Raw genomic sequence first — 20,323 nt, forward strand, 5'->3', positions numbered from 1 at the left:
CTTCTAGGTTTGTCCTTTACTTCTTATTTGAGATCGAATGTACATCAAATCTGTTGCCAAATCTGCTGAAAAATCGTGGGGTTGTTACACCGCTCCAGTAGATATCTCACTGCTGATGCACTTCTCTATCTGTATGAGAGCAAAGTACATCCAATGATGGAGTACTGTTGCAGGAGCTGCTGGAAACACTTATCCTGCCTTGACAGAGTTCAAAATAGACTTCGTTGCCAAGTGGGGGATGCCGTTTTATATTCCCTGCAACCTCTTTCCCACAGAAGAGACGTTGCAAGCCTGTCTCTGCGTTATCGTTATTTTATGGCAAGTGCTCGTCTGAGCTCCAATCTATATCCCCTCTGACTTTCACCAAAACACTCGTCTAGCTGAGACCTCTATCAATAATTTCCCTTACTGTTCATCTGTGTCTAAACTTAAACGTAAATTTCATGAACAAAGGGTCTTTCTTAGAACTGCTCGCCTGTGGAACTCTGTTCCGTGACCATGCTTTCCACCTTACTACAATATGATCGTCTTCAAGTCCAAAGTAAACAAGTTCTTGATGAGCTGTCCCCTTAAGTAATCCAATTTTACCAAATTTCCATTACTAAGTATTACTTTGAGATTTTCCCATTGACTACTGTACACTTATTATCCTTTATCCTCGAGTGGCCTTCAGGTGTTGATAAGTAGTGACTATTTTGTAATAAAAAAGAAGAAAATTGTGACTTTACAATTAAGTAGATAACTTATTGTTGAAATTAACGAAAAAGTAAGTAGTTATAGTTTTTTTTTAATGAAAACTCCATTTTTCGGTTGTCGGATTTCGCTACAATAACGAAGAAGTATCTAGATTTTCATATGAAGATTTTCTTTAGAGTACCTAGATTTGGATACCCAGCTTTTGTTTAAGATGTTTATATATATATATATATATATATATATATATATATATATATATATATATATATATATATATATATATATCAAATTACTTTTAATTGCTCACTTTTTATATCTTGGCAGGTATTGGTTACGGCGTCGTTATACTTATTACTTTCGTCTCCATATACTACACAACTATTATAGCCTGGTCCCTTTATTATCTCTATAATTCTATGTTCCCTGTTTTGCCGTGGAGACACTGCAGTAATACATGGAATACGCCAGCGTGTTACGAGACTGTAGTGAACCCGAATCGAAGTCGGTTCACCAGTCAATCCGATAATGAAACCCAGATTGGAAATTTAACACAACTCATCAATTCCAACAGTTCGAATTTTGGCCAGAATCCAGTTTCAGCATCGGAAGAATTTTGGAAGTAAGTTCGATTATATACATTACACACACGCGTGTATATATATATATATATATATATATATATATATATATATATATATATATATATATAAGCGAGTCGAATATATGTGTCTATATGTTGTTTTTTCAGAATATAAATTTACTGACTAAATTTATATATATATATATATACATATATATATATATATATATATATATATATATGCTAGCATGGGTACCCAGCGTTGCCTGGGTTGACAGGAAGTTCCGTTTGAAACACACCTTTATACTAATCATTTTCATCATGGGCAACGTGGATACTCCCACAACAAAAATAAAAGAACGGATGAAAACACGTAAATGTAATCGCCCAAAAAAAAAGAAGTATGTGATATCCTCTCCACCAGATATTTCAGCAGAAGGGCTTCAAAGAGAAGAAAGTATTCTCCAGATATTGAGCACTGGAAAGACCTTCCCCCCCAAAATAATTAAAAAATATTTCATTACAACTTTTGTTTCAATAAAAATAGCAGCGAATGCCCGTGCGATCGTAAAAAAAGAAAAAAAAAGATCTACCAAAATTTACTTCCAAAAACAATTAAATTAAATTTTTCGTCATTTTATATTTCTAATGTAACTCCCTAACCCACAAATGAATTTGTCATATTTTTGGGTTCGTCCTGTTTATAAAATTGCTAGGTGAAAGTACAGAATGGTTTCATAAAATTAATCAAGTTATTGTATGGTTGAGTGACTCTTCATATTTACCTTTTTCTCTAACATATAAAAACGGTTACTTAAAAATTAAGAATAAGCGAAAAAAAATTTCCTCCGAATTAAAAATAAAAATAATAATTCAGCTTACAAGGATATTTCGAAATGAAAACAAATCTATTATAGAACATATTTAATAACGTGCTCCTCCGTTTAAAACAATTTATCAATTAAACTATCAGAGTTATTTCCCCTTTCGTTTCTAGTTTGAAAATTAAAGGATTTCAGATTCATATAAAATAAGTTAAATTAAATATAAATTGAAATTTAAATAAACTAAATAATAAAAAAAAAAATAATTAGTACAGTTAAAACAAAGCTATTATGTCGAATAAGTAATATCATCAAGCTAATTATTTAAATAAATTTAATTTAATGTGATATGCTAATGACTGTACCTTAATCAATGTAGATGTGGTTTGAAGAATGCTATATATAGAAATTATGTATAAAATGTAATATCTCCATTGACAGAAGTATCCTATCATAGGCGTTAATATTTTTTGACCAGGAGAGGTGTACACACATATGACCTTTTTGGTCATTGGGAGTTGTACACACAGACACACGAACGCCACTATATATATATATATATATATATATATATATATATATATATATATATATATATATACAGAAAGTTTACATGGGACAAGTCATCGGTACCGTCGGTTTCAAACCACCTGATAATATATATATATATATATATATATATATATATATATATATATATATATATATATATATATAGTTATGTTTTTGTTTTTTTTTTGGAAAGAAAGGAATCCAGCAGAGAAAAAAATTCCGAAAAAGGCGAACAATGAGAAGGTAAATAAATTAATATATATATAATTATTATTATTATTTCACTTTTTCCATTTTTGAACCAGATGCCTTCGGTGGCAAAAAAACTTTTTACGTCGCCTGATAAATGACTTTTGCTTTCTTGCAAACCAATTTGTCCGAAACATTAGCATGGTCAGTGTATCGACTATCTAATATTCATCTATATAAATAAAAATATTATATATATATATATATATATATATATATATAGAGAGAGAGAGAGAGAGAGAGAGAGAGAGAGAGAGGGGGGGTTTGAATAATATTGGGCGAAATGCTATTATTGAGGTAATTTATTTTCAGTTTTAATCTGGACTAGAAGGCCGCCTGGCGTTGCCCAATCGTAATATACGCTTAAATATGATATTTTAATTCATGCAGATTATGTATTTATTATTATAGAGATAATTCGCGATCGATTATTTCATTGAACCTTATGTATGGTAGTGAGATCAAAGCTAAAACATATATATAACTTGTGTGCCATATCAGGAATCGAAGCCAAAACATATAACCCTCCACCCTCATTCCTTAGCCTGTGAGGAGCCCCCCACACACGCCCGCCCACACACATATATATATATATATATATATATATATATATATATATATATATATATATATATATGTCTGTGGAAATATTTTTTATTCACTTATATTTCTTTTTTAAATATAACTATCCCTATTTAAGAAGCTCAATGTAATTACAGAGCATATAATAAATGAATAACAAAAGTCTACATTCCAAATTTCATGATGTTGACCATCTTACAATTAATTCCTTTAATTCAGTTGACATTTACAGTATTTGTTTTGTAGCACAGCATCATTCACTTAATTATTATATGAATCAATGAATCTTTTTTGCCCTTAACTCATCAGAAGAAATAGCAAATATCCATCCACTAAAAGGAAATAAAATGCATTTGGGCATGATTAAGAATCCGAAAATTAGTCCACACGGCATTGAAGTCTACATTGCACTGTAGAGAACCTAGTGTTGATTTTATATAAGTATTTTTATATATAATGGCTTGCATAAAAGTTTAAAATGAAAAGGTCGAGTATCATGCTTCAATTGTGCTCTAATCAGAAACATTTATTTCGAATACGCTCCTGTCATACCAAAAAAAACACTGTTGATTGTATATGCCTGATCTTACTGGTTGTGCGGTAGTAATGGTTTGAATTTAACTTTAAAATGAAAAGATCAAGTATCATAGTTCAATTGTGCTCTAAACAGGAACATTCATTTCTAATGCGCCTCTGTCATATGAAAGAACCTGCTATTAATTTTATATGCCGGGCCCTTCTGCTTACGTGGTAATAAAACTTCTCAAATGCACTTGTGATGTTAGGCTGTATAAGGTGTTAACTTTGGTCAAAATCACCTGTTTCTTCTTTGATCGGATTTTTTCGATTATCGATACTTACCGAAGATATCCGGGTACAAAACCTATCGTCAGATACATAAAGTACATTTGTGATAAATTTTATGAAAATCGTCCCAGCCGTTTCGGATTCCATAGGGAACGAATCTCCCCCCCTACACACACACACCCAAAGTTCCCTTGATATAATAGTAGGTAGATAGGTAGAAACTAGAGAGGTAACAAGAATTAACTTGATTTCTTTTTAAAAATACATATACAATGTTTATAATTTCTGTTAGATGTTTACGTGTGCGATCCTGTTATCTTTGTACAGCCCTATTTTAAGAGTGGCAACAATCCTGGAGATTTTTATTTCCTTTAGGCGGATTGAAATTTTTTACTATTTTTGAGAAGGGGAACTTCTTCCCGAAATATCAAAATATTTCTCACCAGCCGCCATAATATTACCAGTGATTCTCATATTTACCAATATAATACAGAAAGATCTATCACAAAATAAATAGATTATTGTGAAGATGTTTATCCACAAAATGTTGTCTTCGATGTTTTTATTACCCATTCCGGTTTTCTGCCTTGCGATCACCTTCATAAATACCTACATACTTATTTGCGAGGAATGCTTAAAAAAAACTTATATTCACACTAAAACATTATTCACACTAATACACACACATACACATCTCAATAGTATATGAACATCAAGAGACAATAGCCAGCAGAGCAACATCATTTTGGTCAGGGCTGTCTCACAGATGAGGCAAAAACACTGAACAAGCCTGCGACGAAAATAGCAAGAAAGAGTCGACAGAAATATACCGAGACCTTCCAAAAGAAGAACCTTCAAGCGTGGGACCAACACTAGCGTGCAAAGTATTTTCTGAGGGACCTCTCCCAGGAATACACAGACAAAGACGGTTCCTTGGACTGGCTCAAGAGGAGAGCTCTCCACCACGATCAGGAAAGAGTTATAATGGCTGCTCAAGACCAGGGATGGATGACCAATGCATTCAAGAAGATTTCAGGACTTACTAATGACAACAAATGCAGATTCTGCCACACGGAATTGGAACGTGTGAGTCATCTGGTATCAATTTGCAAGGTTCTTTTGGGGAACGGCTACTATACAGCGAGACATGATGGAGTATGTAAGTACTTCCACTGGAGCATCTGTAAAAAATTAAACATCTAATGTAGCAGCAACTCCTGGGAACATCAAGCTGAAAGAACAGTTGGATATGACTCATATATCATACACTACGACCATGTAATCCCTACAGCCACCTACCTTGAAAACCTGACATAGTTATATGGAATAAGTCAGAGAGAGTTGCAACCTTGGTTGAAGTGAATGTCCCTAATGATGGTGGTTTGAACGGAGCTGAAAGAGAGAAACAGACCAAATATCAGGGTTTCATGTATGATATGAAAAGAAACTGGAATCTTAGAGAGATATCAATCATACCAGTTATTATTATGGCATAGGACTTATGAAGAAGAACCTGAAGTCTTACCTAACTAATATTCCTGGAGAATCAAGTGCAAAAGAGATCCAGACAATTCCACTTAAGAGAACAACGAGGATACTAAAAAGAGCTCTCCGTTGGTTTCAATAAAAAGCAGGACAATGTTGACAGCTGGTTTGGCTAACCCATACTCAGCGTTAGACTCTTCAAAGGAGGAAAACTAAAAAAAAAAAATACACGCACAGAAGCACTGATTATAAAGAATTAATACTGAAGTTTTTCTGATGAATTAAGATCAGTCGGTAACTTATGGTTGACACAAGCTGAAGTTAACAGAATATTTCCTGTCTTATATGTAAAAAAAAGAAAAGAATCTAAAATTACTAAATACTAATTAATCCATTGTTTTTCTTATTTATTTATCGTTTTCTTAAAGGCATCATGTATTGGGAATCACTGATGGAGTTGAAAACCTGGGCGGCATTCAATACCCGTTGTTATTGTGCTTTGTCATTTCATGGATACTTATATTTTTCGCTTTATCCAAAGGAATCAAAACATCGGGAAAGGAAAGTATTTTTTTATTTATATACTATTTATTTATGTTACTTTACTTATAATGTTTATAAACTTTACTTGTAATGTTTATAAACTTTACTTAAAATGTTTATAAACTTTACTTGTAATGTTTATAAACTTTACTTGTAATGTTTATAAACTTTATTTATACTGTGTATAAACTTTGTTTATACTGTTTATAAACTTTACTTATAATGTTTATAAACATCACATATAATGTTTATAAATATTACCTATAATGTTTATAAACTTTACTTAAAATGTTTATGAACTTTACTTATAATGTTTATAAACTTTATTTAGAATGTTTATAAACATTTATTAAAATGTTTATAAACTTTACTTAAAATGTTTATAAACTTTACTTGTAATGTTTATAAACTTTACTTGTAATGTTTATAAACTTTATTTATACTGTGTATAAACTTTGTTTATACTGTTTATAAACTTTACTTATAATGTTTATAAACATCACATATAATGTTTATAAATATTGCCTATAATGTTTATAAACTTTACTTGAAATGTTTATGAACTTTACTTATAATGTTTATAAACTTTATTTAGAATGTTTATAAACATTTATTAAAATGTTTATAAACTTTACTTAAAATGTTTATAAACTTTACTTGTAATGTTTATAAAATTTACTTATAATTATTATTATAATGTTTATAAACTTTACTTATAATGTTTATAAACATCACTTATAATGTTTATAAACATCACTTATAATGTTTATAAACTTTACTTATAACTTTTATAAATTTTATTTATAATGTTCATAAACATCACTCATAATGTGTATAGACTCTATTTATGATGTTTATAAAAATCACTTATAATATTTATAAACATCACTTATAATATTTATAAACATTACTTATATTGTTCATAAATTTTAATTATAATGTTTATAAACATCACTCATAATGTTTATAAACTTACTTATAATATTTTGAAACTTTACTTATAATACTTATATATTTTACTTATAATGTTTATAAAGTTTATTATAATGTGTATAAAATTACTTACAATGTTTATAAATTTTACTTATAATGTTTATAAACATTACTTATAATGTTTATAAACATTACTTACAATGTTTATAAAGTTTAATTATAATGTTTATAAACATCACTTAAAATGTTTATAAACATCACTCATAATGTTTATAAACATCAGTCATAATATTAAAAGTAATGTTTATAAACATAACTTATAATGTTTATAAACATAACTTATAATGTTTATAAACATCACTTATAATGTTTATAAACATTACCTATAATGTTTATAAACATCACTTATAATGTTTATAAACATCACTAATAATGTTTATAAACATCACTTATAATGTTTATAAACATCACTTATTATGTTTATAAACATCACTTATAATTTTTATAAACATCACTTATAATGTTTATAAACATTACTTATAATGTTTATAAACATCACTCATAATGTTTATAAACGTTACTTACAATGTTTATAAACATTACTTATAATGTTTATAAACATCATTCATAATATTTATAAACCTTATTAGATAGTGATTGATAATTTAAAATTTAAAAATCAAATTATAATTCAATTAAAAATCCGTTTCATAAGAAGGAACAACAACAAAATCAATTATCTGTACGATCGTTTCGGAAAACAGTGCTTTGGTAATGGTTTCGTCTGCATTCAAAAAACTGTAATAGATAAGACCGAGTCGCAGACCGCCAAGTAGTCAACATGACCTTCTTTTGATGACACTCTGGCTTGAGAAAGTGTCGTGGAGCTTCGTCGGCGTTTAACCACTGAGTTGAGCGTCGCCAGTTGTCGTAAAGAACCAACTTCTCATCATGTCACAACCTGGTTGAGAAATGGGGCATACTTGTTCCATAGAAGAAGGGAAGATGATACTTCATAAAGGCGTTTCTTTCGGTTGTCGTTCAATTTGTGAGGCCGCAATTTATCAAGTTTTTTGTCTTTCCAATCTCTCTTGAGTGCTTGGAAATCGTCGTATACAATACGTCTAATTCAGAAGCAAGTTCTTGAACAGTTGTGCGTGGAGTCTCTTCCACTAAGGCTCTTAATTGATCGTTGTTCACATCTGATGGCCAACCGCTACGCTCATTATCTCCAAGACTCTCGTCGCCGCCACGAAATTTCTTAAACCACCATTTTGCTGTGCGTCCAGTACTGGTTCCTGGGACCAAAAGTTTCGTTGATATGGCGAGCTGCTTCAGCAGCTTTTTCGGCCTAGCTTTAATTGAAATAAGAAAAATGTACAAATTTGCTATTTTTTTTTCATCTTGCATTTAACGTTCTGAAAAGAATACATAATTGTTTTAAAACGGTTGTAATTTAAACGATTGTATAGAATCGAAATCAAAACCTTTAGGTATAATTGACTCTAGCATATACCATAATAAGCGCACGTCTCCTCATCTAATAAAGTTGTTCTGGTGTTAATATCACGTTCCAATGTGTTTTAAAATATGTAATATTCCTTTTCGGAATTTTCTATTTCAGGTTGTGTATGTGACTGCCACCGTACCTTATGTGCTACTGGCAATACTTCTCGGTCGTGTCGTTACTCTACCAGGTTCAAAAGATGGATTAATTTATTATATGATGCCGAAATGGGAAAAACTGAAGCAGTTTTCCGTAAGTAAAATTAATTACTGGATTGTTGTTTGAATACTATAATTAGGGAGCGTGGGGTGAGTTGTCAGTCCTTTCTACGGCCAAGTCCAGGGAAGTTTGTGTCAGATGCGAATGAGAACAAAGCTGACTTCCGCCATGCTTTTCCTCTTTCTCGATGAGTTGCAGCGAAGACGGGAGCATTTGCTACGGTTACTACCATGACTTCTGGAAGCACATTCGCTCTCTGGTATTCTTAAAGAGCAATAACGTTTTGCCACTTTTCGGAGCAATTTAATAAACAAAGGAATAGTAATAAAAATGTTTTTCATTACGTTTCTGAATGTTTGGGGAGATATGGATTGATTGTTCGTATAATTGGAATTCTTCCGACTTCGTGCAGATTACCGAGTTTGACAGAAAGATCCACGAGTTCAACAGAAAGATTCCCGAGTTTGATAGAAAGGTTCCCGAGTTCAACAAGACACAACTGAAGAATATCGAAGGTTACATCAACCGAAACGTTGTGAAAATAGCACTGAGGATGCGAAAAGTGATCCGAAGAATCCAAATAATACGGATGTTGTTCCTTATTTGAGAGCAGTTATTTGCAAATCAACCGGTGCGTTTAAAATCCAAGATGGTAAACTGAAGATACAGTTGACTATGAGACAATCATCCTCAGCGCTGATAATAATGCACTTATCAAACATTTATCAAGTCACAGTATAGGACAACTTGTTAAGTCATCTCCACCGTGTAATATAATCTCAAATTATTTTTTCTTGCCAGATTCTTAATTAACATGATTTTTATGGAAATCGCTCGAGACAAGGCATGAAGCCACTTAATGCAAGAAGTTAACAAGAACGCACGCTGGTTACTGCAAAGACAGAAGATGCCTATTGACCATGAAAAGACCAAGTCTGTAGATAGAAGGAAAACTGTGAGCAGGAAGACAGTTCCACAACCTTGTGGCCCTTGGAAGGAAGCTGCTGGAATAGAAAGGTGCATTACAATGAGGAATTAAAGCAGCAAATTGATGGATTAATTTATTATATGATGCCGAAATGGAAAAAACTGGAGTAGTCTTCCGTAAGTAAAAAATAATTACTGAATTGTTGGGCCCTGAATATGACCTTAAACTATATCCAGTGGTGAGGCCCCAGATTGCGGGCTTTGGGAAGTGTGGAGCTACCCTTTAATTGCCATTGCACCCAGGTCCACTCTGACCCGGAGTGGTAGTACCTGTTAGAGTTCCAACTATGGGTTAAATAGAAACGGACTTGAAAACAACAAATATATTCTATTAAAAAATTTTTCTTAAAAATCTTTGGATTCGGCATTAAATAATCTGAAAAGGGTTGATATGCCATAAAACAAAAAACAACCAACCAACCAACTGAATTGTTGCTGAATACTTTAATCAAAGAGCTAGTCAAACGAGCTGGAACAAAGGAAGCAGGAATAAATTCTGGGAAACACATGCCATATAGTATTTGTAGAAAAAACTGAGACTAGCAACATCATAGAAGCCTTTGCGAATCACGTAATTTACAATTTCAAAAACGCAATATTTCTGAGATAAACGTCTATATCACGTTGAATAACCTATTCGCGTTAAATCACCAAAGTTAACGTACGTTAAGTTAGATCAGTATTTGGATAGGTGAATATTAAGAAATGCGTTTTTAAGCGGGAGTGGCTGTAAATTCTATTTCTCTAAGTAGTATATAAGGTATGAATGACCCAATATCTCGCCGAACTTAACTACGAGTGAAATAGTTGGATAAAGTAGACTCTAAACCCTTGGTAGTGCAATTTGTCTAGAAGAAGGAAAACCTCGAAATATTCCAGAATCATTGTTGACCTTCTTGATCTTCTTTTCTTTGTTGCTGGTTCCCGGAAGAAAAACAAATACGAAAAAAAATCAGCATGGTTAACAGAATATACACAATCCTGTTGCAAATCAGTGCTGGAACATACATCTCACTTGTGCACTTATGGCACCGTTTCTCATCGATGAGCTTCAGTAACAAAACCGACATTAAAATAAGAGGCAAAAACAAATCTTCTATCTACATATTAATATCTCAGTGCCTTTAACGTACGTACGTATGTGTAACTGTTTTCAAATTATAAATTATTCCAATAAATTGCAAATTATATAACAAGAAGGTATATTTTAGTATTACGTACAAAAGCGACATCATTTTTAAAATTTTATTATTTATTTTATTTTTTTTTTTTTTTTTTTACATTGCGTCTTCGGTGATCGGAAGATCCTATGTATTAAAACGAAGGATAGAAGATGATACCATACTACGAACATTACATTATTTGTATATAGATACGTGCATTTAATGTTCGTAATATGTTATTACCTTCTATCCTGGTTTTTAATAAATAGGATATCCCGATCACCGAAGACGCAATATAAAAAAAAATTAAAATAAAATAAAATTTAAAAAATAATGCCGCTTTTTGGGGCCGTACGTGAAACTAAAATATACCTTCTTGGTCTTCTGGCTAGGATCTGACTGTAGTATCTGTTCTGTCTAAAGATGGTATAATGATTTCGTGAGGTCTCCGTTCGCGCCGGGAGTTCATACAAAGGGGAATATTCACAGACTCCTATAAGGATATTGGAGATAAACCATAATAATCAGATATATTCTGATACTACATTATCCAGATTACTTAGATAAATACTTTTATAGTTTGAACAAAAGAGCTACAATAATATCGCGGGGCCTCCATTCAAGCTGAATGTCCATAGAGTACCCAGCGGCAATATTTTATATATGAAAGATGCCGCTGTGGAATTTCCACAGGTTCCGCTAGTTTCAAGCTGATTTATAAGAACTTAAATTAATGTTAAAAATTACATTTTTAGTAACCTAAAAAATGTATGATTAAAAAGAATAATATTAAGAATGTAGTTTTAAATTAATTTCCTGTGACTGTTTTTTTTTTTTTTTTTCAGGTGTGGAAAGATGCTGCTGTCCAAATATTTTATTCCGTTGGACTTGGTGGAGGTTGCTTGGTAACATTATCCAGTTATAATAATTTTCATAACAACTTTCAGAGGTAATTAAAATACGATGTGTATTCGAATAATAAATTAATAATATCGCTGCAATCACGCATGTATTATTAGAGCAACATTAATTTAATTCTCGGGCAACGCCGGCTATGAGACGCTAGCATATAAAGTAACTACCGGAATGGCATTACTTGTAAAATTTAATTCGATTAAACGCTACATTTGAACTTAATATAGGTCTTTGTTTTCAATTAAATTCCGGGCAGATATTTAGACAGAGGAAGCACAAATATAATATCCGAATGTCGTTCAAAAAGTAAAGCCTCCTATTTTTTAACTAAAAAGGTTGAAGAGCGAAGACGGGAGTAGTACCATTAAAACGAGCAACGAGTGTTTATTTATTTATTTTTATAAACGATTTGAGGTGTGTGTGTGTTTTTTTTTCACTCCCTGGGTGCTTTAAAGGGAGAGGTTATCTGCCCTTCGAAAATATGCATATTTAATTATATTTCACCTTTTATTCGTACCAATCCTTTAATTTATAATTGAGCATATACAAATAAATGATTGGAATATTGACTTTTTGCAATCTGGTCTAGCTGCACCGATGAGTTTTGATACAGTGAAACAGTACTGTATGTGAATGACTTATATATATATATATATATATATATATATATATATATATATATATATATATATATATTAGTGTATGTGTGTGTGAGAGAGAGAGAGAGACAGACAGACAGAGAGAGGATGTAGTGAAAAGAAATAAACTGCTGATCGCTAATGTAAGAGCTTAATACGAATTATTTAAAAACTGATGCATTACATATTAGCGAGACGTACCAATGGTTTTATTATAAGGGGTTAACCCTTTTGGAATGAATTATTCCAACATAAATCTTCAGCGTCCGTCGAAACGAAAGAAAATACATCCTATCGTGTAATTTCATAAAAAATCGGCCTAGCTGTTTTCGAGTCTCTCTCTCTCTCACACACACACACACGCGCGCGCGCACAAATCCTTTTAGAGATTTTTTTTTCATTTTTAGGGACGCAATGATTATCCCTGTAATCGATGGATTAACAAGTTGGTTTGCTGGACTAATAACATTTAGTGTTATTGGGTACATGGCTCATATTAGTAATACTGATATCAGTCAGACAATAACTCAAGGTGAGATATTTTATGTACTTATTAACTAAACACCCATATATATATATATATATATATATATATATATATATATATATATATATATATATATATATATATATATACATATATATAGATATATAGATACATATATATACATATATACATACATATACATACATGCATATATATATGTATATATGTATATATGTATATATATGTATATATATATATATCTATATATATGAATATATATATGTATATATATGTATATATACATATATATACATATATATACATACATATGTATATACATACATATATATACATATATATATACCTAAATATGTATATACATACATATATACATATACATATATATACATATTTAAACATATATATACATATGTATACGTATATATATACATACATATATATACATATATATACATATATATATGTATAATGTATATATATAAATATATATAAACATATATACATATATATTCATATACATACATATATATACATACATATGTATATACATACATATATACATACATATATATATACATATATATATATATATATATATATATATATATAAGAAATAAAAATTAAAATAAGTTTTCCAAGGTAATCAAAATGGTAAACTTAAAATATACTATAAATATTAAAGAGTTAATATTTACAAGTAAAGTAATCTCAGCCAGATGTAAAAGCTCAATAAAACCGGAAAGGTAATAGAGCTTATAATATGAACAAATGATTAATAAAACATGCTAAAAAACATCTTGAAAAAGAATTAAAAACATATTTAATTTTAAAAAGAAGCACAAGATAAGTGGATAGTCCTTAGTCCTTTTTTTTCATTTTTTCTTTTACCTCCTATTCTCCTTACCTTACCCTTTTTTTTAACCAAGTAAGATCTGTGACTTACTTGTAGTTTCATTAAATACTTTTACATTCAAAATCCGATCTTGCATTTTGCTAATTCCTGCCCTCTGATGAGAAGGAGAGTATTTCTTCGAAACTCCGCGGATAAAGGACTATCCACTTATCTTATCCTTCCTTTTTAAAATTGAATATGTTTTAACTCTTTTTCAAGATGTTTTTAACATGTTTTATTAATCATTTGTTCATATATATATATATATATATATATATATATATATATATACACACACACACTATTACGAATTCGAACATAAAAATGATAAAAGACATTCATGAAAAACAATGAACATTAAAACACATGTGCCCTGAATTCGGTACACCTTGCAAAAGAATACTTCAGTCCAAACAAAATAATGGCAAAATGAATTCGTTATCTCGTATACGAGAGAGATATTCACGAAGACGACTTACTGATTTAATTTTTCTTTTCTCTTTTTTTCTTTTGTTTCAAGTGGTTGGTTAAAATAAATGTCTTTAATATCCGTCCGTCCGGATTAAAGCATATATTCGTAAAGTTCGCCGTTTATCGATGCCGACGTCACCATCTTTCGCAGCTGATATGGAATTTTTCCCAGGCATTGCCTCCTTTGACAGTTTAAAGCCGTTTCGCTTCTCTGTCGCTGTTTGGTGGGAATTTTACACGGCCATTCGGCGCAAAGTCCCAGCGGTATCTGTACCGAAAATGTCTCTTTTCTCCTTTCTCTCGCGCTCTCTTTCTCTCTTCTCTGTACATTTCTTATCCCTCTCTTTTATTTCTTTGTTGCTTAGTTACTAACAAGGGTCATAAAATGGGTCGTTGACCGAGGTCACCAGCCAACTTGCTAGCTCGTGTACTAAACGTCTTTCGTACCTCTCTCTCTCTCTTCTCCTATACTGCCTTTTTCTCTTTCTCTTTTTAGATTTAGCCTCTTCCTTATTCTTCTATACTCTCTCTTTTCCTTCCATGTTCATTTTGGTCCAATAAGATAAACAATTTACAATGTTTATAAATTAAATAACACAAAAAAGATTTAATAGGATGGAAAACACACATCCTACATCAAACCCAGTTTGGAATTAAAAAAAAAAAAACAGATCAAACTCTCTGTTATAATACTAGCCTGGGTGTCTGGCGTTGTCCAGGTATTTGGAGGTGTATGTTGAGCAAAAAAAAAGCGGTAGTAGGCAGTCAGACTCTAACATGTGACGCAAAGGCGAAAAAGAAAGTGAAAGAAAATCTGACGTCTTACCTCTGCTCCGTGACACCACCAGGAATTCGGGACATTAAAATTAGTCAAAGACAATCCAACTGATATGATGACTTGCAAGAATTGCTCGCAAAAATCGACCCCTCCTTGTAGAAAACTGCCCAGTTGAGGGTGAAAGAATTAATGGTTTTGGCCAATTTTTCAATATTTGTCTTCCGAGACATAGCGCTTCAAAATGATACCAATCTTGTGAAAATCTGTTCCTCTGTGGAAAGTTTTAGGCAGACATACAAAATACATACATTTAAACAGATAGTTGAATTTATATTATAGACTAGCGGGGGGTACCCGGCGTTGCCCGGGTGTTTGTAGGTGGTTATGGGGAGGGGTAAGTAAATAAAATGTACATTAACTACGAGCAGACATTTTTTGCGGTCATACGCATGCGCACACTTAATAGAGAACACAACATTAGGCTGGAACTCTAGATGTTTTGATTTAAATTCTAACTGAAAGTACCAACTCATTTTTTTGTATTAATAAAAAAGAATGAAATAATACGTAAATTTTATTCGCGGTTTTGAATTTGTAAGCCTATATATCTTTTATTTTACGATATCATATGTATTTCATATATATTTTAAGATGGGTTGGGATAATACACGGAATACGAACCGTGCTGAAATAATAACATTTAGAAAGCCATTCTTAATATGGTGAGGAAAAGGTATTTTTCAAAGTATTCTGAACTTTCACCTAACAATTTATTAAATAACAAACTGAAATACGGACCGTGCTGAAATAATAGCGTTATTATTTAGAAAACCATTCTTAATATGGATAGGGTAGGCTATGTTTTTTATTCTTTTCTACTTTCCTCTAGGAATAATTGTCTCGGTCATAAAGACCAAATAACCAAGTTGTTTTCACCAGGCATTATCTCCTTAAAAACAAATGGCGTGGGTGAGATGAGATCGCTGAAATGCTGCACCAGAACAGATACTACACTTTGATCTTAGCAAAAAGGCCAAGTAAGCGTAATATAGTTTCCTACCAGGCATATCTCCTCCTTAAAAAACAAAAACAAAAGCAAAGCAAAGATACAAAATAATCGACTCAGAATATATATTTAAGAATGGGGGGGGTATGGAGTTAATCCCAGAAAATGGCTAAAGCAGTTTACGATCTCAAAAATACTTTATTTTGCATATATTTTAAAGGAAGGGCTGAGTGGGGATACGGAGTCAGGCCCGGAATCGGCTGAAGCAGTTTATGATCTCAAACTTTATTTATTTCATATCTATTTTTAAGTGATGGGGTGATATGGAATCAGTTCTTGAAATGGTTTAAGCAATTTACGATTGCATACTTACTTTATTTCATATATATTTTTAAAAGAGGGGGGCGGGACTAACGTTCGGAATACGGACCGTGCTTAAATAATAGCGTTATTATTCAGAAAGACAGTATTAATATAGGGAGTGTATGTTTTTAACTATTCTGTACTTTTATTTAACAAATTTAAAAATTAGACAATGGCACAAAGGATATGGACCGTGCTGTTACTATTTAGAAAGCTATTCTTAATATGGAGAAAGGAAGGTATCTTCGCCTAACAATTTTATAAATAAAACCTAATATGCAGAATAAGGACCGTGCTGTAATATTAAAGTTATTTAGAAAACCAATCTTAACAAAGGGAGGGGAGGTTTTTAAAACTATTTTGTACTTTCACCTAACAATTTATTAAATAAGAATACAGACTGTGCTGAAATAATAAAGTTAAAATTTAGAAAACCATTTTAATATGGCGATGATGTGGGTTTAAATTATGACAAATGATTGTCAAATTAGTATCATATTCAGAAATTATGAAAAATGATTAAATGTGAGTTAATTGATTGATGTTTTTAATGAAATAATCAAACCAGACAATATATCAAAGTTATTATTTTCGTAAGGGGGAGGGGGTATAATGTGGGTTAAAATTATGAAAAATGATTGTCGGAATTAGTAACACCTCCAAGAATAATGAAAAATGATGAAATGTGAGTTGATTAATTGTCTATTTGTAATGAATTAATCAGCCCAGACACTATATCAAAGTTATTATTTCAGTAAGAGGGTAGGCGATAACGTGGGTTACAAATATTCAAAATGATTGTCGAAATTAGTAACATATCCAAGAATCATGAAAAATAATGAAATGTGAATTAATCGATTGGTGTGTTTGTAATGAAATAATCAGCCCAGACAATATATCAAAGTGATTATTTTTGTATAAGGGGGGGGGGGGCGAGAATGTAGATTAAAATTATGAGAAATGATTTTCGAAATTATTAACATATCCTAGAATTATGAAAAATGATGCAATGTGAGTTAATTGATTAATGCGTTTATAACTAAATAATCTGCCCAGACAATATATAAAAGTCATTATTTTCATAAGGTCGTGGGCGATAATGTAGGTTAAGATTCTGAAAAATGATTTTCGAAATTAGTAACATATCCAAGAATTATGAAAAATTATGCAATGTGAGTTAATTGATTGGTCTGTTTGTAATAAAATAATCGACGCAGACAATTTATCAAAGTTATTATTTTCGTGGGGGGGGCGATAATGCGAGTTAAAATTATGAAATATGATTGTCGAAATTAGTAACAAATCCAAGAATTATTAAAAATGATGAAATGTGAGTTAATTGATTGTCTATTTGTAATGAAATAATAATAAATAAATAAATAAATAAATAAATAAGAACCTTGAGGTACCTTTCATCCAACACTTGTCAAGAGATTACGTCGGCAGCGATTAAAATAAAACAATTTATACATAATTACAAAATGTTTAAAGAGCTCTAATTTATTAAGAAAAAAATGCCTACATTCCGTCATTATTTCTTGTTTCTGCACTTATCTGCAAGCAAGTTACGTTTTTTTAATTTTTTTTTTTCGCCCTAGGTTCTGAAATATGGGACATATATCACGGGTTATTCATTCATTTAATTCACCCCGTGTAGTTTTATAATTTTTTTATTGTTTGTTTCACCATTTTCAATTATGTATATAATTTTTTATTTTAATCGCTGCCGTCATAATCTTCCATAAATATAAAAGCGAAAATGTATGTATGTGTGTGTATGTATGCATGTATGTGTGCGTGTATGTTTGTGTGTCTGCTAAAAACTTTCGACAGACAGAACAAAAATTCACAAATTTGGTCTCATATGAAAGAACCATCCTTCGCCCGACAAATATCGAAAAATTGGCCAAAAACGTTAATTTTTTTTCACCCTGAAATCGACACTTTTCTACAGAGAGGGATGGGTCAGCAAAAACCGTCCTCTCATGACGAGATCGGCTCTACACATGCGACAGATGACGTCATAACCTGATTTAGTTTAAATATTTGAATAACTGACACAATTTCGTGTACGTCGTGTTAGCTCAGTTGGTTTTGGGTTTTAATCGTGGTGTGAGATGTCTTTTTTTGGTTTTTTAAATTTTAATAGTGAAGCAGGGTTATTGAAGCCATTTTTCACGTAACGTTCATTTTTCTTCTTTTTTTATTTCGCGTATTCTTAGGTTTTCATTAACACCCCCCACCCCCGACCCACCACACACACTCAAAAACACCCGGGTACCCACCGATTTTTTAAATTTTAATATTGAAACGTGCTTATTTAAGCCATTTTTCACGTGTTTGTTTTTTTATTTTTATTTTTCAGAATTTTTAACGTGCGTTTTTCTGTTTTTTTTTTGTTTTTGTTTTTCAGATTTTTACATTTAACATCGTTTGTCTGCCTTACGTTAGTTTTTTTGTGTTTTTCTTTACTTAATATTATGTTTTTATAACCGCCGCCACCGTCCGGGTACCCCTTCCCCCGCTTCATTTTTTTCAGATAAGTTTTTCCTTTTTTACTTCGCTTATGTGTTCATTAACACCCCCCACCGCCACCGACCACACACACCTCCAAACACTCGGGCAACGCCGGGTACCCCCCCCCCCCCGCTAGTCTCTTGATAAGTGTCGGACCAAAGGTACCACAAGGTTCTTTTTTTATTTATTTATTTTAGTCGAATAGACTTTTGACTATTTTTCATGTCTACTTATTTTTTTCTCCCCGCATCGATCTTCCTCCAAATTCTAATAATGACTCCACTTATCCTTTATAAAACCTTAATAAAATTTTGTACCACTAAAAACCTTTATATATATATATATATATATATATATATATATATATATATATATATATATATATATATATATATATAGTAATTTATAAAATATATATGACGATTAAGCTACACTGAATATTCGGCGTTTCATCCACTCTAGGATTCCTCAGGCTTATACATAATTAAAACATGTTTAAAGAGCTCTGAGAAATCCTAGAGTGGATGAAAGGCCGAATATTCAGTGTAGCTTAATCGCCATATATATTTTATAAATTACTAACTAGCTCTACCTACGTATTGAGCACTTTTGAAGTAAATACTTAAAGTTTACGCATAAATCTATACTTTCGTATATTAATTTTATGTGAGTAAATGAAGTAGTTATATATATATGTGTGTGTGTGTGTGTGTGCGTGTGTGTGTGTGTGTGTGTGTGTGTGTGTGTGTGTGTGTGTGTGTGTGTGTGTGTGTGTGTGTGTGTGTGTGTGTGGCGTGGTTATACGTAAATAAAGACTATATTATGCTGTGGGTTCGTTTTTCTTGTTTTATTTCCGCAGGTCCTGGTGTTGCGTTCGTTGTTTATCCAGAGGCTTTGTCCACATTACCTTTCGCTCAGCTTTGGTCTTCCATATTCTTTATTATGTTGCTCCTTGTTGGAATGGACAGTCAGGTAAGGCAAAGCTCAAAATTATAAAAAATAAATGAAATAACATAACACCAACTACAGAGAAATAAATATAGTAAAACATCTATATCATCTATAATATAAAGGGCCCAAGTCTGTTTAAATGTATGTATGTATGTAT

General features: G+C 31.5%; 1 protein-coding gene across 1 annotated transcript in view; it reads left to right on the top strand.

Moving 5' to 3' along the window:
- The window catches only part of LOC145258010 (sodium- and chloride-dependent GABA transporter 1-like), a 61,493-nt gene that overhangs the window by 28,782 nt on the left and 12,388 nt on the right, over positions 1 to 20,323 (top strand). Inside the window, exons 4-9 of the mRNA XM_080115738.1 lie at positions 1,021 to 1,315; positions 6,204 to 6,334; positions 8,874 to 9,010; positions 11,973 to 12,076; positions 13,088 to 13,212; positions 20,075 to 20,187. Coding sequence (XP_079971864.1) covers positions 1,021 to 1,315; positions 6,204 to 6,334; positions 8,874 to 9,010; positions 11,973 to 12,076; positions 13,088 to 13,212; positions 20,075 to 20,187 — 905 coding nt within the window. The remainder of the gene's footprint in view (positions 1 to 1,020; positions 1,316 to 6,203; positions 6,335 to 8,873; positions 9,011 to 11,972; positions 12,077 to 13,087; positions 13,213 to 20,074; positions 20,188 to 20,323) is intronic.

The sequence above is a fragment of the Euprymna scolopes genome, chromosome 33 (genome assembly GCF_053919585.1).
Source record: "Euprymna scolopes isolate OS-2025 chromosome 33, ASM5391958v1, whole genome shotgun sequence".
In the NCBI taxonomy this organism is placed as follows: domain Eukaryota; kingdom Metazoa; phylum Mollusca; class Cephalopoda; order Sepiida; family Sepiolidae; genus Euprymna; species Euprymna scolopes.